The 26,463-nt window shown below is 44.1% G+C and overlaps 2 protein-coding genes across 16 annotated transcripts in view; both read right to left on the bottom strand.

Moving 5' to 3' along the window:
* clasp2 (cytoplasmic linker associated protein 2) overlaps positions 1-8,580 on the bottom strand; it is a 50,530-nt gene extending 41,950 nt beyond the window's left edge. For all 14 annotated transcript variants that reach the window (XM_079175936.1, XM_079175944.1, XM_079175946.1 and 11 more), the window contains exons 1-3: positions 7,702-8,580; positions 3,037-3,115; positions 417-520 (exon numbers count right to left, since the gene is read on the bottom strand). In XM_079175936.1, coding sequence (XP_079032062.1) covers positions 417-520; positions 3,037-3,115; positions 7,702-7,899 — 381 coding nt within the window. In that variant the 5' untranslated portion in view covers positions 7,900-8,580. The remainder of the gene's footprint in view (positions 1-416; positions 521-3,036; positions 3,116-7,701) is intronic.
* Positions 8,581-11,063: 2,483 nt separating this feature from the next.
* Positions 11,064-25,124, bottom strand: fbxl2 (F-box and leucine-rich repeat protein 2). Of its 2 annotated transcripts, none has more exons than XM_079175511.1 (14): positions 24,599-25,124; positions 19,780-19,841; positions 16,461-16,515; positions 15,629-15,703; positions 15,266-15,360; positions 14,539-14,703; positions 14,016-14,142; positions 13,201-13,275; positions 12,960-13,090; positions 12,504-12,564; positions 12,343-12,387; positions 11,918-11,974; positions 11,580-11,792; positions 11,064-11,223 (listed from the first exon to the last, which is right to left on the bottom strand). In XM_079175511.1, exons 1-14 carry the CDS (start codon positions 24,626-24,628, stop codon positions 11,116-11,118), a joined length of 1,299 nt encoding a protein of 432 aa, XP_079031637.1. In that variant the 5' UTR covers positions 24,629-25,124; the 3' UTR covers positions 11,064-11,115. The 2 variants fall into 2 exon arrangements, with proteins under 2 accessions (XP_079031637.1, XP_079031638.1); XM_079175512.1 differs by having other exon boundaries at positions 12,960-13,087.
* Between the last annotated feature and the right edge of the window lie 1,339 nt (positions 25,125-26,463).

Genomic DNA, 26,463 nt, shown 5'->3' with positions numbered 1-26,463 from the left:
AGAGAGGGAGGGAGAGAGACAAACGGGAGGGATGGGGGAGAGAAGGTGTCAGTAGGAACGAGCAGAAGAAGGTATTGCCAGGCAACTCATCCGGAGCGCTGAGGAGGTTACAATCTGAGAAGATGTGTGGAGATAACGTAAAGTAGAGTGGAGATGTAGCCGGTGTAATTCCTTTAACACCCAGGAGAGGGAGCCCAACTATCAAACCTCTCAGCTGTCGTGACTGTCTGCTGATGTGGATGTGATCTGTCTGCGGTTTGTCTCCGTTTTGCATCTTTATCGTGTATTATTTTTGAATAACTGGAATAATTCCAATTGATCTACAGGCTAATCTCACAGCTCCACACAATACAACACAACGCTGACATTGTGTGTGCGTGTGTGTGTGTGTGTGTGTGTGTGTGTGTGTGTCTCACCATGGGCGAGGCCGTCTGCTCCATACAGCGAAGGATGACAGCTTGGCTGTTCTCCCTGACCTGGTCCTTCGAATCACCCAGCCGGTCCACCAAAGCTGGCAAAACTACAGACAGGAAATAAAGATGGAGAGAGAGAGAGAGAGAGGGTGAGGTAGTGATGAGAGTCAATGTAGGAACAAATGCAGTTTAATGTGCAGTAATGACACTCGGTCTCTAGTGGATTTAAAGACAATACAGACTGCCCCCAAGTGGAGTGATTTTAAAACACATAAATATACAAAGATGTGTTTTTTATTATTCGTTCCAGTCTGCGTGTGAGAGAGAAAGACACAACATCGTAATGTGAACGCTTCAACAATACCACCGTCGACACAAAGGCTCTGATGAGTTGAGGGGAGAGAGAGAGGACAAGAAATGAGAAACGGACCGTGACTAAGATAATGTCCAGATCATCAAACGCTATCGTGTCAGTTCCACTTTATCGAACACACAACTGCTCCAGCGGCCGATGTAACGCAGTGACGCACGCTGTACAGAATTAGAAGTAAGAGCCTTTAAATGCTGGCATTCAGCTCAACTATAAGCATTCTGGCAACTACTCAAATGTTTCCTCTAATCCTCTGTGACACGAGGACCGGCGTTAGCAGGAGGGCCCTCAGCTTTAAGTGTGTTTTCAGATTTAATATCAGAGCAACAGCCACTTGACAGCTTTTAACTAAACAAAATGAATAAATAATCTTCAGTGAAGAGATCATTTTTAGAGGATGAGTCTGGTGATATCAAAAATTCTTCTTGTCAACACATCCCATGAAAAGACTAAAGTGAATCATGATTTGTTCCTGTAACACATTTTCTGATTATTCAATGTCTGATTGAATTTATTCCTCTGTGCCACAGACTTCCATTGTTTTCTGAAAACTATTAAAAAACGCATCAAGAAGTTGCACTGGCCGACACACTTGTAGTTTCTTTTGAATCGACCACACAGACGCGGTCCTGTTTGAATAATTAATGAAAGTAATGACAACGTTTTAATGGCAGTATGTATTTGTGTTGGTTCTACTTGCTCAGGAAGAACCAACGGGCTTCTGTAGTATGGACATGATAGCTGAGTCAGAAAGCACCGCGGTGGACAAAAACAAAAACATCAGCAGCCTCGTCCTTTAACTCACGTAGTCAAAAGTTCACAACGTACTGTACTCTGGTTTAAAACACAACAATGTTTAAACAGACTAAATGCCAAATCTGGAGATTCTTTCTCTGCTTGACCATCAAACGGAAAACATAGAAGTTACATTAAACTCAAAACCTCCCTTTGACATTCACTCAACGAGATAAAAACAAATAGACACAGAATGGTCTGAGCACACACACTCCTACACACATTCCTAGTATGAAACTACAGCATGGGGAGTGATGTCATCTGTCCTTTTCCTGTGCTAAGTGTGTGTGTATAAGTGTGTGTGTATATGTGTGTGTGCGCGTACATTATGTTACCATAACAGCTGGTTGACTTGGCAACAAGGACAATACCCTCAAACAGAAAAGATGACAGGGTGACATTGTTGCCCCCAACGTCATCTGCAGTAGTAAGCATGAAAACACACATACACACACACACACACACACACACACACACACACACACACAGCTGTATGTGGCTGGTTGACTCATTTCGCTTCATCTTTTTCAAAAAAGGACAATCAAACTGGCACACAGCTGCTGGGTCAATCACGCCACTTTGTGTTTTCTGTCACGTTGCAAACAAGAAAGTATCATAAAGTCAAACTACAGGCTTCTGTGTCACTTCCACCTCACATCTGGGATTTACTTTGCAAGGTGGCCGACGGCAGAGCGTCAAAGTGCACAACACAGACGGTAGAACGGCAGCAGCCCGGAGTCAGTCCCGTGGATCAATACGATCACTCAGTCTCCATGATCTCATCTTCCTCCCCTCTGTGTGTGTGTGTGTGTGTGTGTGTGTGTGGGAAGGAGAGAGAGCACAGGAAAGGAGAGATGGAAGTCGGATGGAGGGAGCGAGATTCCAGAGCCCCACACACACACACACACACACACACACACACACACTGTGTCTGCGTGGTGGCAGACTTTGCACTGTGTGACAGGTCCAGTCATCCCAGAACTGCACTGCAGGATTGAGTGCGTTTGTCGGTGACATGAGCCAGTCTGGCTGACAAAGACAGCTGGTGACACCTTCAGTGGGCGCACACACACACACACACACACACACACACACACACACACACACACACAAGGGGCTGGCACTGACATCACACATACACACTCACAGAGCATGAAATCCGATACCAGATTCAGCGCATGAGGTCATTTGAATGTGAGGTGTGGTTCTGGGTTGTAATAGACGGAGCAACAGCACGACGGACAATTCAGATCCTAAATATAGAGACTAAAGGATGTATAGTGGAGGCTTTAGAGTCTCAGAGGAACCTAAAAGTGGAAGTGAGGAACAAAATGTAAGATCCTAATGCTGAGGAGTCTATACAATAAGACAAACCACCACCCTCCATGTGACAGCGTAGTTTTGTTGAGTACAATTTGGGAAATAGATAAATAAATCCAGGGTGGTTCGATATCTCACCTGTGCCCAGGAATCCTCTGAAACGCTCTCCCAGGCGGTCCACAAACGCACCGCAGATGTCCAGCCCCAACAGTGTCACCTAAGAAACGGGGTGAGAAAGAGTAAAGGTTCAGGTACCTGTTATTTCACAGCAGTTTCCTGTACTTTTCATGTAAACAATACCGCTCACACAGTGGCAGCATTGATAGGAAAGAGACATGAGCTGAGGATGAAGTCAGCCTCTCATTGCAGAGTTTTTGACAAGATTTGTAAGTCCGATCTTGGCAAACCTATATGGATTTTAACAAATACGGAATCAAACTTTCTCTGAGGGGTCCTGACTCAGCAAAAAGCACAGGCTGTGAAGGTTAATGTTGCCATGTGCAAGGAACCAACGTCCCCCTCTCAAGATACAGGTCAGTCAGTCAACCTCTGCAGGTTTGAGAGGCTGTCCGTCGATGGAGCTTCTAGTACCTGCTGGTGATTTAGTGACACGGGGCTGCAGACTGAATGAGCAGCGCTGCGCAGTACACGATGTACAGTCCTTTCACTGGTGCAGTGGAAATGTGTTTGTATGGATAAAGAGACAATACTCTCGTTAACGGACAGAAAAAATGTCTGAGAAACTAACACAAAAGTCGTGGAAAGGTTGCTGTGTGTCAACAGCTGTGGCTCTTTGATGATGTAACCTTGTTGTGCCTTCTTTGTACCATCAGCACCGGCATTCTTTAAAAATGTCGTAAAAAGTCAAATGACTTCCAGATATCCACATGGGTGCAGTGAAGTCATGCGTTCCTCGACGGTCCCCTTACTCGTCTCGTTTGTCTGTCGTCTAAAGAGACGGTCTGGCTTGTGATAGGACTCGTAGGGTTTTTGTGGAGTGGTAGAAGCTGAGTTTTCCACTGTGTTTCTGATTAGGATCACAACCCACACTGCGCTGTGCTCCTGGAATGCTTGTTTTGGCAGCGCTGCGGTAAAACCGAGCCGTCCAATAAGAAAATCCATTAAAACATCATTCTCCAGACTCCTCTGCCTCCAGTAGAGAGAGTCAGACTACGGTTTCTTTTTCCCTTTTTTAGTCAAAGGACGAGCACAGCCAGGTAACCACACAAACAAGAAGGGGGGGGGGGGGGGCATTACCACAGAAAACAAAAAAAAAATCACCTGAAGAGGAAACATGAGCTCTAGGTCACTACGATGACTCCCTCATGCTGACCTAATTTAGGGGGAGGGAGGGAGGAGAAACAGCAGGAGAGAGAAGAAACAGTGCAGCGAGGAAGCAGCCCTGAGGCCTCCACCGCTCCCACCCAGCACCCCAACAAGCTCAGCGCCCACAACCATATGTCCTCTTCACTTGGAGAGAGACACAGAGGACGAGAGATGGAAGATGGGCTCGTTATCTATCTTGGACAGGAGAAAATGGGCCTTTAGGTAAAAGTCTGACGAGGGGTGAGGAGGGAATGAGGGAGGAAAGAAAGATGAAATGGGCATCATCTCAAATAATAAATGTCAGTAAGGTGGACAAAGCCATCTTTAGACTACAGGCTCGAAAACATCAGCGTGACTGAGGTATGCTGGAGGAAAAAAAAAACTGTAAATATTTAGCCCATGACTGGCTCTTTGTGGAGGCTTAGGCTGCTAATTCGCACCACGTAGAGGTTTTATTCTGGATTCTAGAGCGGCTTTACGTGATTTAAAAAGGTCCACGGCTCAGACGGCAACATGTTGGAGCCGACACAATGTGCAAAGATGGAGCCTAGTGCTGAAACAATTACACCATTAAGCTATCAATCACCAATAAATTAGTCGACAACAATTTAAGTTATTTGGTGAGTGAAAAAAAAGCCTCACATTTCTTGGTTCCAGGTTGTCAAATGTGAGGATTTGTTGCTTTTCTCTCTTTTACATGATTGTAAATCGAATATTTCTGCACAGTTTGTTGAACAAAATAAGATATTTTAGTTAAGTTCAGGCTCTGTGATGGTCCCGTTTCACTACTTAATGATATTTAATACATATCAACAAGACAATCAACAGGAAAGCTGCAGCTTTAATAGAGCCACTAGGTGCTCGAAAATATAAATTTGGGGATTTTCATGTGTCATCTCTGTGCAATTGGTAGGCATGAGGCAAACTGCTGAATTTGAGGAAATACAGCGATGGCAAAACATGCCATGTTTTGTGTGGTGCAAGATTACATTAGCCTTTAGTTATTGTCATATTATCCCAGTTACAGTTATATAATTACAGGATTTTCGGTGTCCCACAGCTCTGCCCAACATTACCGAGGATGAGGGCGAGAGAATGGGAAAGATAAATCATAACTTAATTTCTGTATTTGAGATATTTGACCAAACTTCACGAAGCACCTGGAGCTCTTCTCCTCACCACTGATAACACGTTTCTACCCATAATAAAGCACCCAACAATGTCTTAAAGCAGTTTAACGGCCAGTTAAGAGAAACATAGAAAAATAACAACGTATTAATGATGCAGTGGATGCATTTAAATAAATGCTGACTGTAGAGAGTTTGCATTGTGATACATATTGTATGATGGTTTGCATGTAAAAACAACAAAGCATATTTGACACAGAATCAGAGTGTCTGGTCGGGGCCGCCTGGTAGTATCAACCCTCCATCAGCACAGTCATCCGGCTCTGCTGCCCAGAGATGCAGCATGCAATATTAATGCCCTCTGTTCTCGTCTCTGGGAGGATGCGAGAGAAAAGCGTATTGAGAGGAATCTGTTCTACCCACTGAACGAGCAGAGAAGGTGGTGATACTGACTAAATGTAAGAAGAAGAAAAAAACCAGACAAGGACACACGGGTGAGATGCGGAGATGAAGAGGGCCATGGAACAGACGAAATGCAGTATTTGATCCATTCCTAGAAGAGGAACTTCGTGGTGCGATAGTCGCCTTTTCCGAACATTTTAAGTATTTATGAGTCCAGACTTGTGTTTTCCACTCACCTACCTGTACACCCTTTATTCCCCCCGTTCTGGATTCCCCCTCGTTCTCATCATCTCTCCATTCATCCCCCCCCTCTCTCTCTGTGCTGACTCAGCATCTTGTTCACAGCTCATTTTTGCCTGACAGGCAGCCACTCAGCACTCAGCATCACTAAAAGCCTGCTGAAGGAAGGCCTCTGGGGGGAGAGGGGGGGGCTCATCACTGCCAGACACTGAGCTCATGTTACTCTATGTGTCCACATGAAGGAACAGATCTGAACAAAGGGACACGTTAACTTGTTACAGCTGGAGATGAGATTCATGGAGCTGGATTTAATGGTTCACCTATTCACATCAAACATGGTGGGTCTGGTCAGTTATTTGAGAGGAGGCAGGAAAACGGCATCATGTAACCACGGTCATTTTACGGTTATCTCCTTTAATCCCCTAAAACACACAAGTGGAACCGTACTGTTGTTAAGAGGAGGCTAGATGCAAAACCAGAGCATCATGGGAGAACGGAATCTGTAATAATTCAGAAATTGGAGGACGCGTAGAGGGAACTTGTTGAAACATAAACCTAATGATTTAAGTCTTTATTTGTCAATGACAGGACACAAATGCTCAATAAAGTTGGATTGGTCAAAATAGCAGTATTGGCACGTCTTTATTTACCTCTCAGTGTAAATAGAAAATAGTTTTCAAAGCTGTATTAAAAAGATTCTGATAACAAAAATGACCACCAAGTCAAAAGGACATTCGAGACTAAGAGAAGATAATCTTCTTTAAGCTGAATGTACAATTTCCACACTCCCACAGTCTTGCTGAGTCCTGCACATCAGTGCAGACAATTGAAATCTGTTCAAACAAGAGACGCGGGCTTCAAATTTTAGCCCGCCTTGAAAAAGATTGCAGACCGCTTTGTCTCGCTGTCTGGATGGGGGGGGATATCGTGGCACAAAATGTCACATTCCAACGTATCTGAGATATGACAGACAGTGTGGACAAGGCCTCCACACACACACACATAGAGCATGAAGCAGCAGAGAGAATGGGGAGAAAAAATGTGAAAAGGGAAAAAGAGAGATGGAGAGAGTGTCTGTCTGTGTGAGAGAAAGAGAGAGCGAGGGATGGAGAGAAAGCATCGGGTACAACAATGAGTCTGCTAACCCCTCCCCCATCCCATCCAGCGCTACAGTGGTCCACAGTCCTGACAATGGGGTCCCCCCTCCACACAGACACACAGTCTCAGCCAATCAAACAAGATGAACTCTAGCAACCCAAAGGAATGCCCTGCTCTGTCACTGGGATGACATCTAAATGTCTGCCTCGCGTGATCCAGGATTAGACGACGAGAAACACATAACCTTAAGCTGTGTCTGGGTTTTAGTAAGAAGTGCTGTACATACAAACGCTAATTAAAAAGTGTATCTTGGTTTAGTCAGATGAGAAAAGGGGGGTACCAGTCTGGTCAGAGAGATCCGATGGTCCTCTTCAGACCACTGAGGTGATGACAGCTCGTTTGAAAGGCCATTTCTCTGCTAAAGTTCATCGGATTCAAACCAACCTCTTGGCGAGTATCATAACATTCCCGTTACTCCCCTCTCTCTCTCTCTCTCTCTCCTCCAGCTCCAGATAAACTGGAGGAAAAATAATTCAGCCCGAGAGGATGACTGCTGCAGTGACACTGCGATACCCTCATGTGGTGACTGGCCAAGCTCTCTCTCTCTCACCTTGAAATTGCTGGAGTTCACCCATCCCGTCAGCTCGTCCATGGTCTTATCCAGCCGGGGTTTGTCCTGCTCCACGTCCGGGGAGCGGTTCGGGTCGTTGAGGAAGTCAACGAGGTCCTGGCCCACCTGCAACCTACGGGTGACATCTTTCTGCAGCACCTGCTGGTAAAAATAGTCCATGTTGTCATGATCCTCCATCGGGCACTTAGTGCCGTGTGGCCAGCCACAGGAGCCGGCCGAAGACGAGAGACAGCGGTCGGGGAGACGATGCTAGCTGAAGGTCCGTGGAGGGGCAGAGAGACTGTGTGTCTGACTGATGTTTGGTCATCAACATGCAACCCCTTATAGAAAAACACTGGTTACTGTACCGCACAAATCACCCCTCCGCTCGAATGAAAAAGCTCCACTTTGTACGACAAAGACGTAGCTCGCTAGCTTCCTTATTATACAATGTTAGCTCCGAGGGTTGAATTAAAACTTCGAGAAAGTTCAGGAAACGTGGATTTTTGGTGGACCCAAGCCGGTTCCTTCAGCGCATCAACATCAAAACAAGCCAGCAAACCCTTGGTTGGCTAATTGTTATGCTAACAAAAATAGCACCTAGCTAGTTAGCACAGCGACCCAAACAAGAATGAACTGTCTCCCATCAGCTAGCTCAGCTAGCTAACGTTAGTCTCCCGCAGGCCTGGCGCCTGGCTCCACTTCGCTTTTCTTATTCCATGACCACTAGAAAGTCCACTGGTCTTTCAGCTGTCGACTCCTTAAAGCGGTAAAAGTTGCGCCAAACTTCCACAATAAGGACTCAGCTCCAGTCCCGCGCTAACTGGCTTCACTTTAATCCGGTAAACAATCGCGGCTGCCGCTGAAAACCCGTTTGAGAGGCGCTGAAAGCTTGCGCGCTGCCGGTGACTGCAGTCCACCAGGAGGAGCAACCGATCAACGATCAGGCCGAGGGGTCCTCGGGCACCGCACAGCTAGCCAGCATAATGCCTGATGTAAAATGACAAATTATCAGATGTGCTGTGTGGACCTCACTTGTGCTTAAATAAAGACATGCATAAGTAAAAACATGAACTATGTGTTCATCCCTTCTGGCTAGATAACGTATGTTTTTCTGTAAAAGAGTCATGAATCAAACAAACCGCACTCTGTATGTGGGCGTGTCCGCCGTCTACACGGCTCTTCGTTGACATCTAGCGGTTTAACTACGGTGTGGCCTGTTCAGTTTGCCGCAGTTTACTATTCATTACTCTTTAGATACTAGGACACAAAATCTTACACTGGAGAGACAAAGCACATTTACTATTAGTCACTTTATTTATTCATTTGTTTATTTTTTTCTCATTATTTCTTTATTTTCTTAAACATAAAACTGTTATAACAGCTGTCAAAGAGAGGGCATTAGTATCACAGCCAGTCAAGTCAGCGATGTATCCATCGGAGTCTTTCTTCATCTTTCTGTCTGCTCTCGTTGTTGTTGTTTCAGTCCTGTCCATTGTCCTGCCAATCTCCCCCCCAGACTTTGAGCACTTGGCACTACACAACACTTGCCAGTCTCTTGTTTAGCGTGGAGATGTGAGCTGCTTCTGTTTGTTGTATTTTCAGTGCTTTGAGTAGTACTATTTCATGCCCAATACATGTGTTACTCTGCATGGCAAGACATCCTGTTGATCAGAGGGAGCGTCAGTACGCAGTGAAATAAACTGTTGGCTGTGGGGCTTTTCAGTCACTGTATTCCTGTTGTCACTATGTTTTGTAGAATTGGATGAGTGGGAATTTATCGCTGATCAATCTAATAGATAAGACTGGCTCACCAGATATATGTTAAATACTCTTTCTAAATCATTTCATGTTTCATCTCATGTGCTGCTTTATTAAGCGAGTGGAGTATCGAATACAGACAATTCTTTATATCCTACATCATCAGTAAATTGCCAATTGCACAAAACTTCACTGAATTATCTTTCAAATACATAAAGTAATCTGATTGTCAAAAAAGTTGAAGTGCCTTTACTCACATTCTCAAAACTAGTATCTCAGCTTTAAGCAAATTCCCATTTCAATTAGAAGCAAGGTTGCACCAACATTATCCCTGATTGATATCCAAATACACACAGCAATACATTTGATGGACTTCACAGTCCAGATAAAACAGTGGGGACACCACAGTTGTATCAGTGTTACTAAACTCACTCTAGTAGGGAGACTGGAAACCTTCTGATGTAAACAAGCTTGTCTGTGGTGCTAACCTAATCCAGGATGTAAACAAATGCTTAAGTGGTCAAATAGGAGCTAGTGCAGAGGGCTACTGACAGGATTGGATCAGGGCCAACATAAACACGTAGAACACAGGAGAGGCCACTCATCCCAGCAGCATACAGAGTCCACGTAACACTATTAGACGCTGAGGGTCAGAATCATAGGTCCTTATTTTGTCATTAACAACAGCAGTTGCTTCTTTTCCACTTCAAAAACAATGACAAACATATCTCCCTCTCTGTATAGACAGGCATGGACAATTACAATAAGCACTGAAAAAAAAAAAAATTCCCCCAAATTTTGAGTGAATTGCCAGAAGTATTATTCTTTTTTTTTTTTCATTGCAAAACATTCTCTGTACAAACATAATCTAAATCTCAAAAAAAAAGTGTATCAGATGCACAAATATGTCACATGTCCCATTCTGTACTTCCTGTTTTTTTTTCTCTCACTTCCACACTCGAGAGTTGAGCTGGCTGTTCCAAAGCTTCACTGAAGATCACCATTTCCCACAAGCCAGCTCTCCTCTCCCTCCGTGCTGCGTGTTTATTGGTCAAAGCAGAGTAAAATCACAGGATGGTCACGTAGAGGTGTCATGTGATTGGTTGAGATGATACTCCACAGAGAGCAAACTGTTGTCCAAGTTGACAACATTGTCATTTTTTTCCTTTTAGTTTCAACATGATGCATTGTGGTTCCACTGTTCAGACCCCCCTACCCCCCCCATCTCCAGTTGTCCAGAGGCAGTCCTCTTCACCCACAGGTGGGGGCTCAGGGGTGTGAGGAGCAGGATGGAGTGGAGAACCTGTTTCTGTCTTTACAGTGAGAGAGAGAGAGAGAGAGAGAGAGAGGAGAAAGAGGGAAAGAGAGAAAGAGAGAGAGTCCATCCATGTCGTTTCCACCCGCCCCTCCACGCCCAAACCCGGGGCTGCTGCATTCCTTATCAGTGAGCAAGAGGAGAGAGGAGGGGCGGGTTCAACTGATCAGGAGCGATCAGTCTATGTATTGATCCGTGATCAGGAGCAGTGAGTGGGTCCAGCCCCTCCTCACCCCTACACCTACCCCAGTCCCTCCCCCTCCCCCCCCCCATCCCATCAGCCCATATCAGAGCAGCAGGACCTGTAGACAGAGGTGGCCCCCCCTGGCCCTCCACTGTCAGAGGATGATGCAGCAGCGGCACAGACGCTGGCCACCTCCATGTACAGAGGGAGGGGGTGTCACTGGGGCAAAGTAGGCGTGGACTTTTATCTCTGGGAGGTGGGCCTGTGTAGGGAGGAGGTGTGTTAATACGAGGGTATAAAGAGACAGAAAAGACACCGAAAAAAAGCAAACAATCAGGAGTCACACTTATTCGCGTACTTGTCCAGCGTTAGATGAGATAATCAATACCACATTTTCATACTGTATGTGAGAGTGGTTTCGATCTTCTCATCTAACTTACTGCAAGAAAGCAAATAAGTGTATTTCCCAAAATGTCGAAAGGTTTCTTTCAATCAATTATAAACTACAGTGTATGACTTTAGATAAAATAAAGTAGAGAAGAGCTGAGCGGAGACAAACTCATCCAAACCCCGACAAGAGCTGACTATATGTGATCAAAAACATTGATTTCCACTAACCCGGATGCGCTTGATTCCAGCCCTGGTGACTTGCTGACAGTCGTAGAGCTCGATGCGCTCCAGACGATGGCAGCTCTTCAGGTGCTCCAGTGTCACGTCAGTGATGAGGGGGCAGTTGTCCAGCTCCACCACAGTGAGGCGCTCTTGGCCACAGGAGCTGCTGCTCAGAGCTCTGATGCCATCGTCCGTAATCAGCTCGCAGTGGGACAGGGACTGCCCGGGACAGAGCAAACCGGGTAAAAGACAAACGGATAGATGGATTAAAGCTCCATACGTATGCACACACAGGATGAGGCAGAGCCTGGCACAAAATCAGAACTGCGGGTGTAAATATTTACCAGAGCTTGCAGGCGAGGGCAGTGGATAGACAGCTGAACCAGGGTGTTATCCGTCACCTGAGGAGAGGACAAGCTCGATTAACGAACTGTTCTCACATGTCTTAAGACAGTTAATTCACCGTTTGTGGAAGCATGTTTGTGTCTGGTTTTGTATCCGGTTAAAACTTTTTCTCCCCCGTGTCCCTCCTTTTCTGTCTCCCTCTCTGCTTTTTGTCAAAAAAAATTAAAATATTAATTCATTGGACTGCTTACTTTCTCTGTTGGCCGGAGACAAACCCTGCCATGCACACAATACCATGCGTCTGTTTAATCTAATCTCTACCCAGACAAATCAATCAAAGCCACGAATAATACCAGATTCAACATAGATAAACACCATGAACACGATGGTGGGTATAAATAAGGAAACAACAAAATGGTCTTACCAAAATACATTCTTCTAAGTCCATTTTTTCGAGCTCATGACAATTCTGTGAAGCAAAGCAGAAATCATCAACTGAACTCAGAGATATCGAGGTGAAATGGGTGACCCAAGAAAAAAGGTTTACGGACGAGAAGACAGGACAAAGAGCAAAATGAAACTCACCCTGGCCAGCACAGTGAACCCGGCATCTGTGACATGGGAGCAACGTGCAGCTTCAAGGATCCTGAGAACACACAGACGCACAAAAACACAACGCATGAAGGCAACTCTGAAGCTATGTTTTAGCGTGGTGAGATCTTAGACCTTGTCAGATCTGAATCCTGTCTGTTTAATACTTCTTTTTTTTTAAATTTCCAAGCTTTAGGGTTCTCTAAAGTGACTGCTCTGATGCACCCGTCTCTCAAGACTTTTTAATGTGGAAGGACAACGCTGATGAAAACTGTTTGTTCTGTGGATTCTGGCATTTTCAGGCAGCTAAAATTCAAAATACACATGTTGATTCTAGACTATTTCTGGAATTGACAGCAGTCACAGTGCCTGAGCAGCATGTTTTGTGGATACTGAAACAAGCTTTTGGATTACTTGCGAAGGACGGTGGGACACGTGTGTTTTTCTCACTTGAGTCTGGGACAGTTGAGTCCCATTGCAGTAAGGGAGGCGTCAGTGATGTTACTGCAGCCAGACACACAAAGGATCTGTAGCTTGTGGCATCCTCGGCACAGACTGACCAGGCCATCATCAGTTATCTGCTGGAGGCAACAGACAAATTACAACAACATGGAGGCATACGGACGCATCCGTCATGCATCATCATCAGTCTGCCCCTCCCCACCATACCACAACCAAATGTTTTACTTACTGTGCAAGACTGCATATTGATGGTGGTGAGTTCTGAGCAGTGTTTCTGGAGGTGTTTCAATGCTCCATCTTCCAGCTGGGTTAAGATTAAAAGAATGCACAGTATTGTTAACTACACACCCGGATCAATCCTTTATATGTGTGTGTGAGTTCTCGTGTGTTGATGGGAGAAACCGTTCCTCAATTACATCCTCTTTTTCCAATGAGTTAAATCAATTCATGTGTGGACTGTCCTCTCTGAGTCCTAAAAAATGATTCATGGAGGTTTCATGGTATTTTTCCAGGCAAGAAATATAGACTAGACTTTGGTTAAAAAAAAAAAAACTGAGCACACTGCCTTAAGAAAATATGAGGCAGCAGAAAAAGAAAATACCAACCTGACACAAACCACTACATCAACAAAGACTAACCAATAAGATTATGTAAAACAAAATCCCAAATTCCATGGGATGGAAAATGTACTGTGTCGGGAACACTAAGTAGGGAAAAGGGCAAAGTTCTCTTCAGTATGGCAGTGGGAAAGGAGTGTGGGGGATAATGTGGTTTGGTTTTTATCTTAAGATATATGGGTTCACATACATATTAGTTTAGAGTTTTCTGTATTGTTTAGCCATTTGTTTTTAGCAGGGTGCATAGGAGCTATCTTTACCACCAGAGGACCCTGTTTATAGTAAACTGTAGTGAACAGTGTCCTCTAGCAGCAGGTAGCAGCAGGTGTTGATGCACGGGAAGATAATGGATGGAAATGGTCAAAATGCTTTAAAATTCCAATAAAGAAAGCCTAATATGCCAACTGAAAGAAAGAATAAACTGTACCTGTGTGCAGCCTCTGAGGAAGAGAGCTCGTAAACCAGTGCAGCCTCTAGCCAGAGCCTCGATGCCGTCACGTGTGATCTGGTCACACCACGACAGGTTCAACATCTCCAGCATTCTGCAGCCATCACTGAGCATCCGCACGCAGTGAAGATAGAAACACACAGCACATGTGAACCACATGAAGATATGGCTTCAATGGCACAAGGAAAACCAGAACTGTGATCACTTTTAACTTGGCATGTTGGACAGTCTATTTAGTCTTCTCTCCGCGTGTAGTGTATATTGTCACTTGTAATGTTTCTGTTCGTGTTACCTGCCTAGAGTCTTGTTTACATCTTGTATTTTATACTGATGTTCCCTACCGTACTCTGTCCCTATCAAATAAACAAATACAAAAAATGAATGTCTTATATTATATAATATTATTACAAATTGTGTGTGTGTGAGGGCTTAAGGAGGAATAATTGGGGTTATGTTATATTGGTGTGGGTGACCAGGGCAATACAAAGTCTGTCGGTGCTACCTGAGGGCCTTGAGGGAGTGGTTGCTGATGGACACACAGGAGGTGAGATCCAGCTGTTTGAGTTTGTAGCAGAACTTGCTGAGGCTGAGACAGGTGCTGTCTGTGATCTTGGTGCAGCCGTTCAGGTTCAACACTTCGATGTTTCTGCAGTTCTGAGCAAATGTCCTGGGAAACAGTCGAAACAGTAGAGAGGGGGGAAGGGAGTTACTCAAGAGTCGCTTCATTGAATAAATAAGAAGTAAGATGCTCGGAGTTGCTCAGGAGCTAATTAACAGAGTCATCTTCAGGCCCTTGGGAGGTCGTTGTACCGCTACTGTAGCTTTCCTTTTCTTTAACGAAAGACTTACTCTCCAAAAGAACAGCTTGTACTTCTTTAAATCAGTTATAGAGGTTATGGATACCTTCAAGAGAAACCATGTAAATTAACAGATCAAGAGGTACAACAGTTTCATGTTAAAAAAAAAAAGACACCCCTATTGTTCTTTTGTTTTCCGTGTGTGTGCGTGTGTGTGTGTGTGTGTGTACACAGTAAAGTGAGATAAAATGGAGTCCCCTGAGACTGAAGAGGCCCAAACTGCTTCAACGTTGAATAATTCCACACGAACATAATCACTTTAAATGAAAGCAGCGAGTAATCAAACCAACAAGAGATGAACGTTTTGTAAAAGTCAAAGCAGGGGCACACTTATTGTATGCGTGTATGCCAGAGTGACAATGACAATCTCACTTCATGGAGGCATCTCCCACGCTCAGGCAGCCCCTGAGGCTCAGCTGCCTCAGGAAGCCTCCGCAACGCTTGGAAATGTTCTCCACCACGCGCCCCTGAGAGACACAGCGCGGAAGAGAGAGAGGGAGAGATGGACAGATAGATGGGAAGAGAGGAAGAGAGTGAAATGACTTGGGCCACAGGACAGAGGATCAGTTGCGACGTCACAGTCGGCACCAAACCCAGCGTTAAGCCGTGTGCTGGATAATGCTACTCAACAAGCACACACACACACACACACACACACACACACACACACGTACACTCAAATACTGTCCATGCTTCACTCTTCCTCCTATTCTCTCTCAAAAACGCACCCCTCACCTCTATGTCTGTCTGGAAGTTGAACAAGTCAATCTTCTGCCAGTTGCTGCCGTCCAGGGCCAGGACATTCCACGCCTGAGAGGGTGACAGACAGGTTGTTGACAGAGACAGACAGGTTGGTCAGACAGAGGTGAACGGTGACCCTGTTATAATATGCGGGAGAAATTAATGAACTCTGTTTCTTTGTTCCCGAAGCAAGTGCCGAAGCTGCCGTTTTCACTTCTTACATCCATCTTTAGCCGCTTTCATGATGCGATTGGCTACTTTTCTCTGTTTTATAGACTCAAAGACGTCATGATGGGCTCTCGGAAATTATAATGGGTATTTTTCACTGCTGTGTGATACTTTATGGTCATATCAGTTGATCGATTAATCAAGAAAATAGTCTGCTGACTGACTATAACAATGATTTAGATTTAGATACACTGAAAACATGCATGAAGCTCAGCAGACAACACATAAACTATAAGATTAAACACGTCTATTCACAGAGAAATAACACTTTCCTCATAGAAACACAGAGTTGTTGTACGAGAAGCAGCCACCACAGCTCTGCAGTCACAGTGCACGTGCCAAGCCCTTGTTATTATTCACAGACAGCTCATTCATAAATGGCTTTCAGCTGCGGTGCACTTTGGCTAAACAGCGGTCCACTTGCACTTAACCAGCAGATGGCACAATATTATAGATGTTTCTAGAGAACCCAATCATGGTAAACCGGTTTTAATTCAACCGTACCATAGTTTGGAATGACATTAAACCATTCTTTTAAACCAATGAGTGTGTTAGTCCACAGTGGGAGGTTTGGAGGCGTAGAGAGGGAAGAGCTTACCTTGGAAACTTGGGCACACCTACAGAGTGTAACCACATCAAGATAGGAGAATATTCTAGAAATAGACACAAAAAAAAAAGAGCATGAGTTTGTCACGATCACTCTCAGATAAAGAGCTCACTTTATATTTGAATATCTTTCCTTTTGTGTGATTTAAGATGTGTGTTTTTGTGTGTGTGTGTGTGTGTGTGTGTGTGTGTGTGTGTGTGTGTGTGTGTGTGTGTGTGTGTGTGTGTGTGTGTGTGTGTGTGTGTGGAAAGCAGAAAAAAAAATCCCCTGTGGCGTTTGGTTGGAAGCAGGAGAGCCCCACAGACAGGCAGTGTTTGAGCTGTGGGGCGGTCCGCCACAAAGGGCTGCATGCAGCCGGCTACTGGGTCAGCTCAATCCATTAATCTGCCAATGAGTAATCTCTGGCACTCAGACAGGCAAGGCCACAGACAGCATGGGACAGACAGGCAGACAGACAGACAAACGCACATACATACCTACAGAAGGACGGACGTACATGATACCCAACATGTACACGTCGTCTGAGTTCCCAGTTGATTGAATGGTTGAATGGCATAGAGGCGCCTTAAAGGGCCAATCTATAGAAAATGTGAGGTATTCAGAGAATTGTCACGGTGCCAAAGCTTTGAGTGCAGCTGGGGTCTGAATGTCCTTTTAACCCTAGGAAACAGGAGCTGGCCATTGTTTCCTCCATATAGACGTGGACAAAGGCTGTGTGTTTTGATGTGCGTTGGGACCAGGGCATGTTGGGACATGTCCGTATAATCTATACCGGAGTCTTGTATCAGGGGGTACATGCACACAATCGACAAAGCAATGCAAAGACACACACACACACACACACACACACACACACACACACACACGCACAGTCCTTGGAGTGTTTGCAGGACACCAGAGAAGCTGACCAATCAAGCAGGCCCTTATCGATCTCCCTTCTAATAACTGGTTAATGGCTGTGTGACGCTGATCATTGACCGACCGAATGTTTTAATCAAACACAATCTGACTTTCCATTATGTGCGCGCGAGTGAAGCCTTTTACCGACCACACAAGAATTCTGTGAATCACACTCAGAGGAAAGCCAGTCTGATTTGGAGAGACCTGTTAACCCTATTTGACATTTGCGCGTGATAATAAAAGCATAACGGTTGAGAAGAGCCCTGATGTTTTGACGGAGACAGACTGTTGAAGGCAGATGGACTATAGCTGTATCACTCAGCTTTTCACAACAGGTAACATAATAGAGCAAATTCAAATATCCCACGTATGTTTTTTACTTTACGTAACACAAGAAAACCCTGAACACAGACAAGAACTGAAAATATGGATGTTGGCTTTAATTGCTTTGTCAAAGCCTGCCTGTTTTTTCTGACATGGTACATAATGAGATTTTACACCTGGCCTTTCAGGCATGGCAAGATAAGAGTCCCGCCTTCGCCGTGGTTGCCTGAGTAACCACTCAATCGCACATGAATGTGTGTGTTGGTGGGGAAGGTGCTGAGTCAGGGCTCCTGGGTAAGAGGACCCTGAACCCCTCGGAGCTCTCTGAGGTTTGTCTGTCAGACAAGGAAGGCTCTTCTATATCGCGGCACAGTTTTCACAATTAATATCCATGCTGCATGGCCTAGATAACAGCTGTTTACAATGCACCCCCTGAAAGGCAGACAAACGTGAAAACAAGCCAGGCACCCGGGCTCGCTCACGAGTGATACATCAAACATAAACAGTAACGCTAACGAGAGGGCTGATTAAACAAATTAAAAGACTAATTAACAAATATCCCTCTGGAAACATACTTGCTACTATACGTCATGGGTCATCTACTCCAAACCTTTTTTTGTCTGGTGACCGTGACTATGTGGCAGTGTCTGCTTGCACATCCTCTTCTCAGGTCACTTTACGAAAATGTATCAGCAGCTATTTTGATAATCTAATGATCCGTTAAATCATGTTTCAAGCAAAAGTAACAGCTTCTTCCAGCTTCTTCCAGCTTCTCAAATGTGAAGATGTTATGCTTTTCTTTGTCACATCTACATATCTTTAGGTTTTGGAAGAATAACACAAGCAACGTGAAATTCTGACATTGGACAACAGTTCATTTTTATTGACAAAATGATTAACTCGTTAATAATGATGAATAATGATGAATTGTAAGATGTAGCCCCAAGTGTTAATGCCTGAAAGGGTAAAAGGGTCCAGTATTTTTAAAGAGAAATAATAATGTTCTACTACTATTTGAGAAGGAGAACATTATGTTTCTTCTTTCCTGTCCAATTAAACATCTGATGACCACTTAGATTTATCCTGCCACAGGCTGGGAAGCTCTGATTTCCTCTATACTCCTAATATGTAATTATAAGAGTGGTGTGAACTAATTTCCCACATGTGATTTTTGTGTTCAAAATGTCTTTACAGAGATGTGTAGTTGCATTATACAAATGAATCAGGGACAAGATAAAGTCCCTTCTTGTGAAACACGGTGACTGGGCATAACAAAATTATAAATGCAAAAACAAATGGCTCCAGTCAACCCACTTCCCATGGTTTAAAAACAAGATTAACTGCCATAATAATGCATCTTCCTCACATCTGATGTTGTGTAAGTGTCTCAACATGACACACGAGGGAGTAGATCATGTGATCAAGTGCATGGGATTTCTCTGCCCACCAGTGAAAGTAGTGCTGGTGGTAAGGGGTGTACTGGTAGTCTCTGTGGAGCACAGCTGGGGCAGCAGAAGAGCACAGCACTGCGGAATTCCCCACCAGCTAAGACGAGCTATTTATAGCATGCATGCACAGACGTACAGTTTGCATAGGCCCAGGAGAACTGTTTCTCTCACACACACACACACACACACACACACACACACACACACACACACACACACACACACACACACACACACACACACACACACACACACACACACACACACACACACGCGCAGAAATAAACAGTCCACATCATGTCTGCAGAGATTTCAGTCATACACACACACACACACACACACACACACATATATAAGTGTGTTGTGTCAGATGTATGGGTCATGTGCAACTGCTGCTGTAGGACAATAATATTGGTCTGTAGGTCAAATAGTTAACAAAAACTCATTTTAGACTAGTGACCAACATACATCATACAAACACACACACCTACACATAATTGTTAATGAGCAACCCTGTCCTGAACCCGTGTTCCAGGGTTTGTGTGTGTGTGTGTGTGTGTGTGTGTGTGTGTGTGTGTGTGTGTGTGTGTGTGTGTGTGTGTGTATGGAGGGTTGAGGTTTGTTATTATCAATCTTACCGAAGAAGAAGCTCTTTGGGGAGCTTCTTGTTAATGGGCGCTTCATCGCTGTTTGAGAACACCTGCCAAGACACACAAGAGAAACAACAACAATGAGTGTGTGAGTGTGTGTGTGTGTGTGTCTGTGTGTTTCAGGTGGTCGATGGCAATGATACAAAAAAGGAGACACAAGCTATGTGTAAAATGTCTCAAAGATATCAAAACATAGAAAAAATACATATCTATACAGTATATACTTATACAAAATGATCAGTCTTAAAATGATCCTCATATTATTATATGTACATTAAATGCACTTTGGATCCCTTTAATTTCACACCTTTGTGTAATTTCAATGTGATGGGGGACAAAATCCATTTGCAAATTCCGTGGAATTCTTTTTGTTGAATTTCAGCTGAAGCTTCAGCGATATGAGGCTTCAGTAGTCGGAGTTAGTCAAATGAAATTGGTATATCTCATAGTTAGTCTTCTCAGTATGAAATTCTACTAACCCTCCACTGCATCTCAGCAAGGAATCACAGAGAGAGAATCGGTGCTGCAACAGATATTTTATCGGTTGCATTGAAAATGCTTTGCAAAGGCATCTCTTCGTAGACGGTATGGACAAGAGGAACGATCACCCGATCACACTTTTACTGTACATGCGAGTATGCGAGTGTTGGTTTATGACAGACTTGAAAAAATGTGAACCTATCCTATCCAGCTACTAGTGAGAAATAAAGATAATTACATCCGTAAGCGATGCTAATAAACAAGCCAGAGCTACATTTGGCTTACAAAAGCTTATAATTCAGTCAGCCTGGTCAGCTTGTTGGCATGCTTATCTCAATTAGTCTAGTCGCTGGATGTCTGGCCATCTGCTGAGTGGGACACACTCACACACTCGCAGGTGATTCAAGTCAGACCTCTCTGTGTCAAGAACGGAGGCAGAACATTCCAGATCAGGTGGGCCGTACTCAGCCATGAATTTAAATTGCGTCAAACACCCACATTCGCTGTGCCTCTGCAGACACGCAGCCTTGCCGCTGATACACTTGTATCCTCAAAGACTCAGGAGCCGTATCTAATGAGGGGGGGTGGGGGGGGGGGGGCTCCCTGCTGTTTCAGACGCAAACACAAACACTGAGATGGTAAAACACAAAAAGGGGGGGAGCCAGGGGGAAGGCACCGGGGGGGAGCAGAGGTGGATTCTGACGACGTCTTGGCTCCAGCTATCTCCATGACAGACGCAAGCTCTCCTCAAAAGAGAAAGCAATAAAAGGGGAGAGAGAGAGAGAGAGAGAGAGAGAGAGAGAGAGAGAGAGAGAGAGAGAGAGAGAGAGAGAGAGAGAGAGAACTAAGAAATGCTGCTACAGGCAGGAACTTACAGCGAAAATACGGACAGAAGTCATTATTAAAATCAGGGTGAAAAGAGAGGAGAGGGAGGGAGGGAGACAGTGAAGGCCTTTTGAGAGGAAATGGGGTCCAAAAGACAGAAGAGAGGGAGTTGGTCCAGTCAAGGTCCAACAGAAGATTAACAAAGCTGGTTTGATTGTTTACGTCCATGCTCAGTTAACACAGCAGACAAAGAGCTTTGAAACAGACCTGAACCTAATCTTTGACCATATCCAATAATAGCTCCAGGATACAGTTAAAACCTTTTCCATTATTGGTTCTTACATACCCATGTATTGAATAGCACATTCTCACAACCTACCCATGAGCGTTAGGGCCAACTACTTAAAGAAGGTTCAACAAAAACCTCTGTATAAACCCTTCAGAATAAAGCCTTCACCACCATGATGTCACTCAGCTTCAGTTATACCTACAATCCGTATCAATTGAGTAATCTGAGAGTTAATTGTGCTCTACTGTGTGCTGAGTGGTAGGAAGAGACAAGGCCTTCCGTTCATTGACTCAGTGTCTCTCTAAAGCCAGAGGTGGCTTAGGATTTAGGACTAAATTTAGACTTAATTCCAAACCACCTCTGCAACACATCACTGACCTTTGACCTTTTCTTCCTTCTTCATCTGGCGTGCTTTACACACGCGGATTGAAAATCAACAGAGGCAAAATAATCTTTTTGTGTTTTGGTACAAATGTGCAAACTGAAACAAGTGTTACTGTGTTTCTAGTTGCTAGATGCAGATAAAAGATTTCTGACATTTCAGATTACTGCTGAAACAATCATTTAAGTCTGCTGCTATTCTCTCCTTTATATCATTTCGGGCTACAAAATAGAACTAAAACACTCCCGCACGCTGTCCTCTTCAATTGCAGTCAGAGATATTTAATAATAACTACATTTCAGACATATTTTGGAAATAACCTGATTAACTGAAACGTTGTTATTATCAACTATTTCTGAGGGGAAGTGAAGGTGACGCTGTGCCGGAGTCTTTTTGTTCTATATTGTTGACCTAACGTGTTCTCCTACGCACCTGTTAAAGATTAAAGATTAAACAATCCTTTATTAGTCCCGCAGTGGAGAAATTTGTTCTCTGCATTTGACCAATCTCTAGGATATAGTGGGCTGTCCCTGAGCAGTCAGAGGTTCAGTGTCTTAGTATGGGACACTTCGGCACACACATGTAGTAACCGAGGATCGACAACCCTCTCTACCCCATGTGCTACGGTCGCCCGATGAACCTACAGGTGAGCATAAGTTCAGCTATTTTCATATCCGCTGCCACCAATGATACTATTATGATCATACACGGCATAATAGTCGAGAGCTTGTCAACAATCTTGAATCTCAAAAAGACAGTTTACTGTAGAATGAGACAAGAAAAAGCAGCTAATTCTCACATTTTGTGAACCACAAAAAGTAATTGCATTGTTGAATGCATTGAAAAATCATAAAATAATCGACAACATTTCAGTCAGTTGATGAATCGTCTGATAGACTAATCTTTGCAGCTCTAATATCAATGTAAAAGTATTCTTTTTTGGATTGCTGGTCATACAAAACGTTGACTATTTTGTATAGACTAAACCATTAACCAAATCATCTAAAAAAAAAAAAGAAAAATCAATAAATAATTGTTAGTAAAGTGGTATTTAGCCCAAACCCCGATGGAGAAGTTTCCAGGTGGAATGGCGTGAGCGCAGTATTTGTTGTGTGTGATGTCAGCCACAGTTTTGACATTATGACAGCGAGGTTCATCTGTGGTACGCGTCCTTCATTAAAAGTGATCACCTCAGCATTGTGGGGCCTTCGCTCCCTGTGCCAGCAGAGCAGCATTCTCAAGCAGGGAGTTCCTCTCTGCAGTCGTACTCCTATTCCTAGACAGTTTACAACCGGGTGGGTGTGAAAATCTGGTTTCTGAACTTGTACTGCAAGGCCAGAAATTGAACACGTAACCCATATCTAATGTCTTCATATTTGCTTTCATGTGGCAACTCTAAACCTGAGCCATGCAGCGACTACAAGTGGGCTTGTTCCAGGTGTGCGTTATAAAGCATAGAGGCTACTAGTCCACCCTCCCTATAGGCCACTCTGTTACCCCCTCCTGACACACCAGCTGATTTCCCACCACACACTTGGTTTACATCTGCGTCTATGAAGCTTCCACCACCACCACCTTCTGCTCAAGTCAAACCCAAAAAGCATCTGAACAACGTGAGAATCATAGTTCAGATAAGGAAGGCTCCAGTTGGACAGGAGTTGATTTAAGGTTTGCACAAAATGAAGATGCTGACACAGCGAAACATGGTTATTACCACAGGTTATAAGCGTGAATTGAAGGCATTCGTATTCCACGCTACGCTTTAACACCACTACATTTACAGAGTAGCAAATATTGTACTTTTTACTGCACTACAATAATTTAACAGCTGCAGTTCACTGGTCACTTTGAAAAGCAACGTTTTAAATACAAAAGCATCCAATCATCGTTTAAAATATGATGTATTGTTATAGATTAAACTACCTAGTAATAAAAAGTATCTTATACCGCAACCCGCTACAACATAAGATGCTACATACACAATAATGTGTCAATAATAACAATAAGTAATAGAACACTGACAAGGATTGCTCTGCCTGCATTACGAGTTTATCTTTAGGTAAAACACGCAAAACAAGTAAAATGCATGAATGCAGGACTTTTACTTGTAGGGAAGTGTTTTTTTATTACCATGAGGTATTTTTAGGTAAAAGATCAAAATACTTCTTCCACCACTGCATCCAGCTCTAACCCACACAAAAGGGTTGTGTGTTTACCACTCTCCTGCAAAATGGTCCTGGAAAGGTTGCGTGAGGACACATGGTCTAGCACAGCAGTATGTATGGGACTTTATTGATTCTTTACCACTAAAGGACCATCTGTAGTGTCAGAGAGACACACAAACCCTCCTGTGGCAGCTGTCATTCACAGATATCACAGGAGGTGTCAAGGTGTTGTCTGACAAACCCGAGGGATGACTAATTGAATGCTGTTCACTGCACCCCCCCCCCCCCCAACCCCCCTTCTGTCACCTCAGGCGACAGAGCCTGCCAGCCTCGGCCCTGATATACTGACTCTCCTCAGCCACAGCCCTCCTGTCCCGCAGTCCTGAGCTCCATGTTGTCGCTGTCTACTGGCGCGACAGGACAATAACAGGATTTCGGATTACCCTTGACCAACAAAACGCCTCGGCTCCTGACTGCATGTAAAATTAGGAGCACGGTCGACCACACACACGCACACACATACACACACGTACACACACACACACACACACGTACACACACACACGTACACACGCACACACACACTTTGCTTATACAACCCCCAGACTCCCACGTCTACTAGAAACAAACAGTTTAACCGCTGGTGGTCCACTCCCTCTGTCATACCTCGAACCGGCCCTTGGTGATACCGTTCATGTCTGCTGCGGCACGTCCCTGCTACAAAGCCGCACTGACACCAGTCGAGTCGTTTTGACGAACGCCGTTATTGTTTTTTGTTGTTTTTTTTGTCGCCGTTTTATTGTTTTTTTGTAGGAGCCGAGCTGGAGCTGGGTCCTCACACCCTCCTCCCCCCCCCCCCTCCAGCCGTCAGCGAGGCTCCCGTCTCCGGGTCAGTGAGGAGGTGTCGGCGGCGAGGGTTGGTGTCGGTCCGGGGCGGCCTGCGGTAACGTCAACGGTCGTGTTGTCTCGGAGACCAACGGCTCCCCAGCCCGTCTCATCACAGGGCTACCAAAAATAACAATAATAACATGGACGGTCTGTCAAGTGACTTCACTTCCGCCTCTCCCTTCATCGCTCCAGCGCGAGTCAGCTGGCCCCCCTAAATCCTCGAAGTCTGCTACAAACACACGGGAAACGCTGAATTAACGTCCGCTTTCATCTCTCGCGGCTCACTCCCGTCACCGAGCACTCGTGCGGCGGTTGACACGGACGTTTTCCCTCAATGTTTTCTTTTTTACTTGCGGGGAAGGGGGAGGGCTTACGTGACGTCATTGCTGCGGGTAAAGCACGCGTGGTCGATTTGTTTTGATTGTGGGGTCTTGCGGAGATTTAGGTGGGGGGGATTACGACAAAGGGTCCTTTTTGGCTGCATTTCCCGTGGCAGTCACGGATATTACAGCACCGAGACGTGACCTGACACGAACCCGTGGGTCTGATTAAAGGAAGGGGGAAAACTCGCATCTGTGGACGCGAGATCCAGGAGCCAAGACTTTGTCTCCATTAGAGATGTGTAACACGGTCACATGAAGGCTTCAACCTGCAGAGACACACACCCAAAAAAAACTTAGACTGACTTCTTTGTCACTCCTGTATTAGGTCCCGTGCTTATGTATCAACAGTGGTATTCAAAGGAACTCCTTTATTGAAATACAATCAATGTAAAAAAACACTTTACTACAAGTGAAAGTCCTGCATTTAATATGTGATCTTTATGATAGATGGTCCCTTTCAAAGTGTTGTGGACTATGATTCCTGGTGCATCAATGTGTGAGGAGCATTTGTATTGTAGTTTGTTGAGGTACAGCTAAACTTAAATACTTTAGTGTTAGGTTTAATCTGCAAATAAAACCGCTCAAAGTTAAAAAGACATTTTGAGTCCAAAAAACTTAATTTCACACTTCAGTTCTGTTTTAAACTAACAACTTGACTCAACGAAGCTAGCGCATAAATCTAAATAATAGTGCAGGTTGGGGAAGTTGAAATATGAAAGAAAATGTATTTTATTAAATTGTTTGAATAACTTAATATGCATTGAAAACAGGAAGAAATATTCATACTAAAATGGCCGATTTGTCTTTATAAGAGAGAGATCATATTTCAGAAGATGATCATATGAATATATATATAATGAATTATGTTTTTCCAGTAAGTAAAAAGTACAGTTAAGTACAGGAAATGTTTTCACTGCACTGACTGATTTGATTCACCTGTTTTAATAAAATTGTATTCAAATGATGCACAGCTTATCCAACACAAAAATAATGGCCAATAAAGGATCTTATTATATACATGTGTTTAACACTATAGGGTCAAAGCTGCATAACAAAGACTTTAACTTTTGATATAGTGCATTTTGTTAATAATACTTTTTTTTAGATGTTGAACGCAGGATGTTTTACTTTGTTGAAGTGCTACTTGCACTCAAATACATGATCTAAATACTTCCCCCACCTCTGTTACTGCAGGTTTTGTAGAGAAGGCTGCAGACATACTAGAGTGTGAGTTACACATCCAGAATGAAATATCTTCAC

This window comes from Pholis gunnellus (genome assembly GCF_910591455.1).
Source record: "Pholis gunnellus genome assembly, chromosome: 16".
Taxonomy (NCBI): domain Eukaryota; kingdom Metazoa; phylum Chordata; class Actinopteri; order Perciformes; family Pholidae; genus Pholis; species Pholis gunnellus.
Note: the sequence above shows the minus strand (reverse complement) of the source record. Positions and strands in the feature narration are given on the sequence as shown.